Genomic DNA, 12,460 nt, shown 5'->3' with positions numbered 1-12,460 from the left:
TCTACTTAACAAGGGATTAATCTGGTGCTAATGCTCGACTTATTTTTGGGCAGGAAACTCAGCCTGGCGGCAAGAGGACCATCATACCAGAGGACATGCTTATGGAGGAGACTGTTGAAGTTCACAGTGGAGACTTCTCAGGTGACTCCCAAGAGACTGTTCAGGTACACAGTGGAGGCTTCCCTAGTGGATCTCATGAAACTGCTCCATGTAACAGTGACGCAGCACACTGTACAGGCACTGGCTCTTATGACATTGAGGATGAGGATGAGGTCATCCAAAGCCATAACCATGGCCACAGTGATGCAGGATTGTCTTGTCTTCCAACACTCTGGAAGCAAGAAGCAGTGTTTGCAAAAAGAATCGACAAAACTTGTAGGGCACTTTTCCCCGCCATGTTCGTTGTCTTTAATCTCATATATTGGTTGTACTATCAGGTCTTCACGTGATATATTAGTACGAATTCGGGTATTAGCTGTTAGTTGTTATGACTAAAACCTGCAGCCACGTACATGTCCACCACACCTGCCAGCTTCACCATACAAGGAATGTTTGCCAATTCCTATAGGCCCTTCCAAAGAATGACTCCAAAAATGGCCTGTCACCAATTTTAGCAGTTGAATTGGGCCTAGGCACTAGCCAAGTTTCTTAACTACAGTGAAGTACTTTCACCTCTGAAAATCGATGACACGGGAATATCTCACTAAAACTACTAATATGATCATTTAAAAGACATATGTCACTATACAGTCATACTTCAGTTTACGAGTTTAATTCGTTCCAGAATTTTGCTCGCAGAACAAAAACTCGTAAACCAAAACGAATTTTCCCATTTAAAATTTTAAATTAATGTGAATCCCATTAATGCGTCCAATATCCCCCAAAAATATTATCATAAAAATCATTTTACCTATTTTATACAGAATAAAAGTAATTTTACTATCAAATACCAATGATAAATAATAAATAAACAATATAGTATAATAATATAAATATCAATAATATAAATAATAGTGTAATATATAAATAATATAGTAATAAAATGCTTTTGAAAACTCAAAGATGGCACACTAGAGCACAAACATAAGTGGACACGAGCGCGCGGGTGCTACTTCTGTGAGTGTACGACGCAGACTGAAGGCAGTGTCACACTGGGCTTTTTCCTCCAACCGTTAGAGCAAGGAGCAACTGCGGTTGCCCATACACTCAACCGGGAGCGAGTTGTTGGTTTGGGTAAACACTCCTGTCGTCCCATCTTTGAAGTCATGATCGTACCCACAACCGCTTCTTCTTTCCATTTAACTATAGCTACAAGTCCATAATTTGAAGAACAGCAACACAAGCAACAACAGCCTTTACTTTTGCAAATGGCACCATGTGGATACAGGGCGACTGGTTTGTTTACATTCTGGATGCAAGCAACCAACCTTGGTCCTTTGATGCACATCCAGAAAAGTTGGAGTTGCTGGTTGCACCTACTGCCAATGCAGTTGGAGGAAAAAGACCCACTGTGACACCAGCTTGTGACCCCATTCCTGTTGTTTTCAGCTCTGAGCGCTCTCGTCTTGCGGTGAACAAAAAGAACCCACACTCGCGTCTTCAACTTGAACAAACAGGATGCTCGCACACCAAGTCACCACTCTTAAACCAAGGCATTTTAATGATTTTTATTTTTGCTCATAAATCAAAATGCTCGTAAACTAAGTCACTCGTAAACCAAGGTATTACTGTGATAATGCCTTATAACAGTGCTTCACTCAGAAGAAATATATTGAAATAGTACTTCTTACACCTCTCCTTTCTTAAACCATATATGATGCACATACATGGCTATGCCAAGTGATATTGTAGTTGGACCTAGAATCATTCACAGAGCATGCATTTATTTACAGTAAAACGACTGTGTAACCCCTCAAGAGCAACTATCCCAAGGTGAAGGCATTTAGACGACAAAGCACTATGTAGGCATTTCAAACAAGGAGTGAATGGACAAGTAACTGGGCTATGACAGCTGCTTCCTTAATTAATGAAGCTGGGCTAAAGAGAAATTACTTAATAGACTGGGCGAATATTGAAGAGAGTTAGTAGGTGAGGGAAGGTTCCCATGAAGGAGCGGGACATCAGAGATATAGATAAATAGATTGCTGAAGAATAGTGGATTGGTAGCTGAAGAGAATTCTAAACATGTACAAAATGAGGAGTGTTATATGTAAATTCATTAGGGACATCATGTTTGAAAAAGTAACATATGCATCTTGGTGTCACTATAATCATTATATTGTGAATATATTTATCCCTCGTGAATGATCCTAGACCCAACTCAGATCACTTGATATAGTCAAGTGTGCTTCAAATATATTTTTCAACTCGATTTACAGAACTTTGGAGGCAGGACGTTGTAATGGGGAACGATGTATTGGGAATATGCCTCCACAAAGCTGAATCTTACATGGAGCAAAGTACAGAATTATGAGGCATTCTTTTGCTACATCACCTTTTTAACCCGTGAGATTTGATACAACCTCATAGAACTGTTTCTGAGTGTGTGACATACACTCACATACAGCCCAGGTATGCTCCCAAAGTGGATCAGATTGTAGATCAAGGTGTCCCATCACTTCTTGGGTCAGTTGCCTGGCAGTCACGCTGGAGGAAAAGACACACAGGGAAATGGTTAACTTGGAAAAAAATACCAGACCCAATAGATTGAATAAGTATATTTGCTGTTTTGTGGGATTTTTCTCACATACTCGTACAGAGGTACAAGTAACAAGTGTAGTTGCGTGACTCTGCCTGGCTCTGGTTCCCAAATCCACCTGCCATAGTTGTGGAAAGTTGCGCATTCATAAACAAGGGGAAAATACTGTTTAAGTTTAAAAGATTAATAGAAAAAATAGATATAAACATTCTATTTTTTGTCACTTGTTCATTTGTATACATTGACACAATATTTGAGTTTTTTCCCCAAAGGGAATGCAGATTGGAATGGTGCTTACAAATTGACAAGCATGCCTTTATTAACACCACTCATGTCATGAAGCACTAAGGCCATTGTGTTGTCTTCATTACACTTCTTAACATTATGCATTTTGCCTCAGTCTTCTCATCCTTTGAGCAATCAGTGTGAATCAGTGATAAAGGCTCAGCTAAGCCCAGCAATGCACACTTTAAAGAATATTTTCTCTTCAAGCTCTAAATTGACGTCATATACTTTTCATTACGTGTAAATCATCTTAAAGGCTCAGCAATCATCATCAATCCACTTTTAAATTTGACTGCATAATTAGCTTGGAATCAGCTTCTTGCACCTTACATCACATTCTGCCCCCTTTCTCATGTATGCCAGACAAGCATTAGATACTAATTTTTATCATTTATTTCCTACACACCAGATTATCATTCTGCAGCTGTGTTGAGTTTGTAGCTTCTAAACAGACTTTTTCTATAGCCCCATCTTTTGAGTGCTGATATTCCCACCTGTCCTCTTACTATCCATACCATTCACTCCATTATTGTATAATAAAAGTCACCTCCATATATCAGCCTCACTATACCGAAGGCAATGAATGTGACTGGCTCTGTACCTGCTGCCTCTACTCCTCCAACGAATCAGTTTTCTGATGTTACCTGTGCCATATCACTCACCTGTGTCAGTAAGGTGTTTTTGTCACTACTGTGTTGTTAATGAGTGACTTTTAACTACTTCTTACTCCTACGGGTCATTTAGCAGTCATCATCAGTTTGCCATTTGAGTTTGTCAGAGGTTTTATTGTAAATAGATTCAGTGGCAAGCTTAGGTGCTTCCAGATTAAGCTTCCGATCAATTGTGTTGCTTCATTGGTGTTGAGCAGCTTACAATCAAATGTGACCACCATCAGTTTCTGGGAACAAGGTTTCTTTAGTACATGTTTACCCATCCCAAGATAGGTGCTAGAAATGGAGAAAACTGGATTAAGAGCCATCTATTTAAATGGATATTTTGCCACAGTTTTTTGGGAAAAGCTGGTTGTTGAAGGGTTCGGTGATATAGGTTGTTACTAGAGGTCATTTTTGCCTCGGCTGTTTTCAGTTCAAAGGAGAGTAAACATTCTCCAGTGATGCCAAGTAGCCAGCCCTGGTTTCCATTTCCTTTCTGTCTCTGTGTGATGCAAGCCCTGCACCTCATAATACTGTAACTGTGTTGTGATGGTTAAGCCATGAAAAGAGAATCTCAGCCTTTTGTTTCAGAATTAACAATGTGTGACACTTCTGTTTTCCTCTTCTGGATGAGGCAGAGGAAAATGACCAACCCCCATCGTGTATCCAGTTGGTGAGTGTGGAAATGATCTGTTTTGGTTCTTTTGGCAGTAGTGAACACTGACAGTGGTAGCACTGAGGTTTTGTACTGATAGAAGTGATGATGGTGCTAGTTAAGGTACTGATCATGGTGGTAATATGGTTGTTACACTTTCTTGTGGCAGTGATAGACAAATGTAGCATTTACTGTCATGGATATATTTCCTCCACCATCTTGCCGTCCACTCTTCTCTCCCTTAAAAAGGAAGCAACAGTGCTTTACCATTCACCATAATTGACTTTTTTTATGGCAAAAAAGACAGTTCAATATTAATCAAACAGAGTCCCACTATATCACTACTCCCACAAAAGAGCCAGAAGAGAATTAAAAAAGAGAATGGTCAGATTTGGTTGAAGAGGTGTTTTGATACTTGAAACAAAGTGTCATAGAAAGCAAGAAATACAGGTGAAAAGAGGCTGTCAGAAGCCTTTGAAATGTCTAAGGCAACAGAAAAAGTTTCACTGAAATAGCTAAGAGAGGATGACCAAGAATCTGTTAGGGTGGCAAGAGTTGTAGAGCACTGAGGAATCTGAAGTAGTTTAAAGGTAATAGATGCTGAAGAAATTTTCGTTTAAGGATTATTCCAAAAACTTTAATGAGACAAGAAAGGAAGCTATTGGATGGTCGTTTGAAGGTTAGAGCAGTCACCCTTCTTAGGTAAAGTTTTTATGTGGGCTTGCTTGTAGCAGGAAGGAAAGATAGATGTTGATAGGCAGAAGCAAAAGATGCCAAGACAGGGTGTCAAAGTAAAAGCACACTTTTTAAGGACAATAGAAGAAACTCCATTATGTCAATAAGGCTTCTGAAGACTGGGCCAGAAAGGGCATAGAGAACATCTTTCTTAAGAATTTTATTATCATGTATAGCAAAGTCAGAGAGGGGCAGGCATGAGTGGGAGAAACAAACTCCAAATCTGGATGAGTACAGTTTTCAGAGAAAGTTTGAGCGAGTAATTGAGTATTAATCAATCGGTCAATAGGGGCACACACTGAGGGGCACATCACCTCACCCACCCTATGACGCCGAACCGGGGGGGTTTCTCCCGGTTAAGCCTCCATGTAGGCCTCCTTACCATCATAAGTACCTCACGGCAGGATCTGTCGACATCCTGAAGCCATGAACACAAACCCTGGCCGTCCCTTTGGCCTCCCCCACTCGGAGTTGTCTCTTACAGAAACATCCTGTTGAGCAGGATCGACTTCTGAGTAGCATGCCGCATGCTTGTATAGCTGGAGTTGGTGTTGACAGACTATGCAGATAATAGATGTCAAATCAGTCTCACGGAGTAGTCGCCGGTCTGACACACAGTCATTCCAACAATATCCCATGATTCTGTGTAGCCACTTAATACCAAAGACATCAGTCCGCCTCTCATTCATTCATTCATTCATCTTTGACACCTGCTCCTAGGAGCTCCCACCAGGGGATGGCCATGGCAGAAGATTTTCCATCTCTATCCAGACACTCCCTCCTTGCCTGCTCAAAGTTTCTCAAGGATCTTTCACCCCTCTCCCTGACATACTCCTGAACCCTATCTCTCCATTTCACTGGAGGTCGTCCTCTGACATTTCCTCCCTCTATCTCACAGTCACCCTCCTGATTATCTTACTCTCCTCCATTCGCTCCATGTGGCCAAACCACTTTAAAGTCTGTCGCTTCGCCTTCACTTCTTCCAACACTCCACACTTCTTCCCTTCACCCATGTGACACATTCCAAAACGCTCATACACACTTTCATTACTCATTCCATCCATTCTACTCACACTACATTCACTTCTCAAATAACTCATTTCCACTGCCTGCACTCTAGACCTCTGACTTTCATTCCAGGCCCATGTTTCACTTGCATATGTGAGGGTTGGTACTATTAATGTATTTCTCAAATCCCTCTTTACCTCCATGCTCTTTGGGGCAAGTTGTGATCAGAAGAGTTCAATGGAGATTATAGTTGAATGGAATAAACCTTATGGGTTAGAGTTAGGAAGAGATCTAGTGTTGGGCATGTCTCCAAGACAGTCAGGATCATAAACAAGAGCAAGGTTAGTTGTAGGTTTGTTTACCAGGCTGGTCAGTGAACAGTGAAGGAGAATAAATGTCAAAGCTTGTGATGAACATTGGTTAAATCTCAAGTAATTTCTATAAAGTTGAAGGGTATCTGTGACATTTGTGATGAGACCAAAATTATTAAACTTGAAAATTAAGCAGAGGTTCTTGAATTATGTTGGACAGTTGTAACTTCTGATATCTCAAATGCTTTCTTAGCGTAAGTGTAAGTTGATTAACATTCAGGCGCATTTTTTCAAATTCCCACATCAACCACAGCATTTCTTGGTCTTTACAAGTCAGTGTTTCCCCAACCACTTTGCCATTCAAATCTCTCCTGTCTTTTCTGACTTTTTTTTTTACTTTGCTACCCTTCTATAGTAGCTACATGGATTCTAGAGACATGGATGACCCGTCTTCTATAGGCCAGGCCTGTAACAATAACATAAGTAATTACTGTACTGTACATTAATATTTATTATTGATACAGGGTGACAAAAATTAAAATTCAAGCGTCACAGTACTTCTCAGATATTTGGTTTCCTTTTTCTGTCTTTTCCTTTTTCCCCCAGTTAGACTTATATGTGGGGTTATATATATTTTTTTTATATATATCAAATTTCAAACACAACTAATCATAAGCCTTTATTTATGATGTTTTTTTTTATTTTTTTATGTAAAGGTAATATGATGTTCATTCCTGTCTCCTCTACAGTGGCATAGCATATAATATACACATGATCAGGCCTGTTGAAGGGATCCAATGCCTTACGAAATTATCATATTTGTCAATTTACACGTATGTGGGACCTTCACACCTGCACCACTGCTACTCCATCTTGTCAGGGACTTCCATTCACTCTTCAATAGATGTACACATAAAACAAGAGATTCATTCATGCCAAAGTAGAGGAAAATATCTGTAATTTAAAAGTACATCCCAGAAACTTGCGTCTTTGAATGTGTAACATGTTGGCACTAACTTTTCAAGGGACTTCCTACAGTTATAAAGGAAAGGCATTCAGCCAGTATGATTCTATAATGGTCATTAGGAGCAGAAGCAGCAGCAGAAGCAGCAGCAGCAGCAGCAGCAGTAGTAGTAGCAGTAGTAGTAGTAGTAGTAGTAGTAGTAGTAGTAGTTGCAGCAATATCAACATCTTCAGCTGCCTGAGTTAGAGAAGATAGTAAAACTATCCATCACAAAACTTTTCTGAAAATGTTGAAGCACACAGAATTTCTGGATATTTTTTGTTTGACCATATTACATTATCTTTTTATACACACTTCACATTTCTTCCTCACACAGTGTTCACTAAGCTGATGTGTTCTGCAGTGTTGTAATATAAGTAGCTTTACCTCCATGTGTAGCCATTAACAAATCACTACTTGTCTTTGAAATGTATCATCACATCACTGTAATTTACTCATCAAATAAATTCATGGTCCGAGTAGCTGTAGTTTCTTTACGTACAGTAGTGGAAGGGGAGCAGCTCTTTAGAAAATGTTGGCAGTCTGACAATCATACTCTGGCTGCCAGTAAAAGTGTATGATAGTCAAATGGTAAGAAATACAGCTTCCAGCCATTGTGTGGCTCAATGAAAACAGAGAAGGATAACCAGTAACTATACAAGCTATATGACAAGTACACCGACTTTTAAAATAAATTCATGTTAATTTGCATAGGAATGCAAAAGGAGGAGCATTTTTATTCATTCCTACAGGAATGAATTTATGGGAATCAAAGGCTGCCTGAAGCATTGCAAGTAAAATCTGGGAAAATTAACCCTGATAAGTTGACAAAGTTTTAACGTTATGGCCTGTTTTGAAAATCACTGTGATTGACATGAGCAGGTACACTTGCATGGCCAGCAGGGTGTAGATAATGACTGCCTGGGGGTATGGGTGTAATGCCTGAATTTCCCATCACTAGAACTCCACACGAACACAGCATGTAACAAAACACACGAGAAATTAATCCAGACAAGGGAAGGTTTTGCCAGCGCCAGGGATCAAACCCGCAACCAGCAAGACAGGAAAGCCACTCCTTAACCAGTCAGGCAAAGAGGTATCCCACTTGCTGAGTGAGTTATGGGAGGCTCGCCTATCAGGCGGGTCTCTGCACTTCATGGGGGGCTAGATAAAGTATCAAAAATAATTTTATAATAGATATTTCAAGGAAAAATTAGGAAGAAAAGGTGACCTTCAATCTTTGTAACAACTAAGTACTTAACCCGGTAGCAGCGACGGGCCAAATTTGTGGCTTAACCACGTACCAGCGACAGGCCAAATTTTTGGCTTGACATAAACCACCCAAAATAGAGGATGAAGCAATTGATTACAAATGTGTTGTTATCTATTATCTAATGCTTATGTAAGCGATGATTTTTTCTCATTAATTCACTTAGAGGAGCCTTTTTAGAAATATGATCCCTGCAGCTACCAGGTTAATATGGTTTCACCAACGTGGTTTCCTCCACAACAGTCCATTGTTGATACCTTGCAGCCACATTGTTGGAAGCCCAATTGTATGTTTTTATCCACTCAGAACTTTAATTGATGACTAATTTTCTAAATTTCAAATCTGAATGCAAATATTAGTCAGCAATGTGTAAAGGACTGATATCACTGTCAAGAATGCAGAGTATTTTGTTAAGGTATGTCTACCATTTCATATGCAGCATTCCATTTAGTAGCAGCATCATGTAAAACAATCTACAGAGTTGAGGTAAAGTTTGAGTTACTGTCAAAATAATGTTAATCTTTCTTCTAACAATACTGTCATTTTCATACCTCAACCCAGTTCTCAAGAGTAGTTTGTTTTGGATATGAATACTTATAGGAATTAAACATACACTACATTTCCAAGAATATTGTGGGAACAATCAAAGCTCCCATTGGACCTTATGTGTCAGCCTGTTTTATGTTGTAGTATGTTGGAAGCTTTGAAGGAATGAAGAAAACTTCAGTACACTATGATGGTTTATTGTATTCATATGACTAAAGTTGCTTACAATCTAAACTTATATAACTTTTGGACAAGGTGCACTAGTGGTGTAGGTTGTGATTAAACACTGTGCTTGGTTTATGAATTATGTTCACCACTTTGTACACATTCCAATTACTACTTTTGTTAGGAAAAACTGTGCCAAAGAACTGAGCTGAGGTATGGAATAAAATGTTCAATATAATGTTTGATTATAAAACTTGAACTTGACAGTTTTTTCTACTTCATACTTCAGTTCAACTTTCCAGAGAAGTTATATTTCTGATAAGTACAAATGTTACATAAGAACTTCAGGTTTAAAGGAAATAGCTAGCTAGCTACTCAAAAATAATAATTATCAATTAAATCAGGGGTGGGCAGCCTTTTCAAAGGAAGGGCCAGATGAGACTTTCAGGAGCAGGCCGCAGGCCAGACTGAAAAACGAGAACACCAAAGTAAAAAAAAAAAAAAAATGGAAAACCTACAGATCAGTGAGACAACTGGTGCTGCTTGCCATGAAGTGTTTCAGTGTCCAACTCAGTGGATGAAGTGGACAACAGAATAGTGTCACTGAGGTGGAGGTCTGAGAGTAGGGAGCAAAGTCAAGACTTGATGTCCTTCATTTCGGAGAAGAGCAGCTCACAACAGTAGTTGCAGCAAGGCAAGGAAAATACTCAAACTTAACATCAGACAACTGATCACGTCTAAACCTCAACCTCAAAGGTTGTGCTTTTTTGTTTGAATTAAATAGGACAACCAGATCTCAAAAAGGACAGAGTCTTTAAAAGAACAGACCTGGCAACTGTTGCAGAGTGAGGTGAGGAGTGCAGGTTTGCTAAACAGTATTTGCCAGCAAATGCTGTTTTACATTTTTTTTTCCTTGGGTTTCTTGGGCCGGATTGCAATGTCAATGCCTGGCAGGGTTGCAGGCTTGACGCCAGGCCTTCATGGGCCAGATATGGCCCGCGGGCCGGAGGTTGCCCGCCCCTGAATTAAATCATTAAGGAGCCCCCAATAACTTTTGTAATAATTGCTTTAACAATTTTTTTCTTATAGAAAGGAAAAGATCAACATGTGATTTAACAGAGGTCCTTGCTTAATTTCCCCTTTAGTCCATCTCTGCCCAGCATGTGTGTACTAACTCATAACTGTGAATTTTGCAGAGATTGTGTTGATGAGCTTGTCCAGGTATCTGCCCCCTAATCATCCTGGTAGAGGCTGCAGCACTGCTCTCTCCTGTGGGCGCACTGGTCATGCATGCCTCAATCCTCTCACCCCGCCAGCCTTCCTTCCTCCAAGGTAGTATAAAACCCTTGGCCCAACCTTCTTATACCAACAAGATTTACCTTGCTTTTGTATGCAGTTTGGCATCATCATCTCTACCAGTTTATAGTACGTTCAGTATATTCAGAAATGCAAGTGAAACTTTGAATAGAGGTTTTTCAATAAAAAGGCATTATAAGAAATGAATTATATCAGACTTGGTTAAAGCTTTCTTGAAGGTACATTTTGATAAACAAGTTAATCTTGGTGGAATGTAGAGATAAAACAAGTTTACCAACTGGTTTAAAATATAATTATATATTCAAGATTAAAGTTCATAATTTTTTCTCATGCTTGTAAAGTAACTTGTAAAGCAACTCTTAAAATATGCAAAATATTTATTTAATGGCATCTGTCAGCAATCAGCAACTTGAAGGTTTTGATTAGCCCTGATAAGCACACCTTAGACAGAGCTGTGAAATTGATAATGGAAAGTGAGCAATTTTCAGGAAAATGTCAGAACATCCCCACCCTCTAGGGGTTAAGTTTCTTACATTGTTAGTTAACTTATCAGGGCTAATCAGAACGTTCAACTAACAATGTGAGAAACTTAACCCCGAGAGGGTGAGGATGTTCTGACATTTTCCTGAAAATTGCTCACTTTCCATTATCAATTTCACAGCTCTGTCTATGCTCATAGCTTTAAATTACAGGCATTTCCTTTATCCATCCTTCCTCTTCAATCTGCTACATACCCAAAGTCTCTACGTCATGTAGTGTTTCTGTGGTGACGTGATTAAGTGCAGTAACTTTTAGCTCGCAGCAGCCCTTTATTCGGAGCAGTGCGTAGGTTGTGGGTGGCACAGTGTGGCGAGCGGCCCTCTCCCTCCCCACACTCAACCCCACTACAAAGTCCCTTCATTATCCTCGTATTCTGAATATGATAACCCTGAAGGGTGGTAGGATGCATGCTCAGGTTCTGCAATATCACATCCACCATCACTGTAATGAGAGTGATCTACAGGATGGCCACCAAAGGAAAGTTGCACAATAACTGGGCTCAGCCTTCATGATAAGACAAGGGGTCGGAGTTCAATGATGTTTCCATCACTGTGTTCACCCCTAACACTACTTTTGAGACTTGAAAAAGTCACTTTCAGCTGTCCCAATTGCACTCATACTGAGAGCTCTTTTGGGAGCAAGAGGAGGCTTATGAGGAATCGAGGTCGATGCCCGTGGATACTCAGGTGCAGAATCAGACAAGGTAGATCCAAAAAGCTCTCCTCCTGCCATTGTTACAGTCACAGAAACACTTGAGAATGGCACAGAGGAGTTGTGTGGTAGCCTAGGAGTCATGCTGACCCAAAAATCCCCTTGCAAATTTTTTAATTACAGTGGAAAAAGGCAGACCTGAAAAACCCGTCACCCACCCTGTAAGGGTTAATTAATGAATACTTTGCTGAGACATGCATTTGTAGCAAAACCTACTGGAAATGCCATGTTTTAGGTTTTAAAACCTATTTGAATACTAAAAATGTCTAATACTTTAACAAGACTTCAGAAGGATACTGTAAGCATTTGCTTTTAAAAGAAACTAATCATAGTGTCCCTTAAGTGTATTTAAAGCCCTACAGCGATATGGTAAGTAGGGTTCACAGCTTACTGAAACTTACTGAATGTAGTGACAAGTTCCTACAATGCTAATACATTAGCTGTATTATGTTATGTGAAGACAATGCCTCAGCAGCATATAGATAAGAATTTTTACTCAGTTTCAGTAAATTCAATACAATTCCACAACAATTTAAATGCAATTAACACAATAACACAACAAT

At 39.6% G+C, this 12,460-nt stretch overlaps 1 protein-coding gene across 16 annotated transcripts in view; it reads left to right on the top strand.

Annotated features, from left to right (window-relative positions):
• LOC127005836 (glycine receptor subunit alpha-4-like) overlaps positions 1 to 12,460 on the top strand; it is a 148,683-nt gene that overhangs the window by 134,243 nt on the left and 1,980 nt on the right. For 4 of the 16 annotated variants that reach the window (XM_050875014.1, XM_050875015.1, XM_050875016.1 and 1 more), the window contains one exon: positions 54 to 6,879. In XM_050875014.1, coding sequence (XP_050730971.1) covers positions 54 to 449 — 396 coding nt within the window. In that variant the 3' untranslated portion in view covers positions 450 to 6,879. Of the gene's footprint in view, positions 1 to 53; positions 6,880 to 10,525; positions 10,662 to 12,460 lie in introns of those variants that run through there. The other 12 variants (XR_007758947.1, XM_050875017.1, XR_007758948.1 and 9 more) reach the window with 11 other exon arrangements.

Source organism: Eriocheir sinensis, chromosome 31 (assembly GCF_024679095.1).
Source record: "Eriocheir sinensis breed Jianghai 21 chromosome 31, ASM2467909v1, whole genome shotgun sequence".
Lineage (NCBI taxonomy): Eukaryota > Metazoa > Arthropoda > Malacostraca > Decapoda > Varunidae > Eriocheir > Eriocheir sinensis.
Note: the sequence above shows the minus strand (reverse complement) of the source record. Positions and strands in the feature narration are given on the sequence as shown.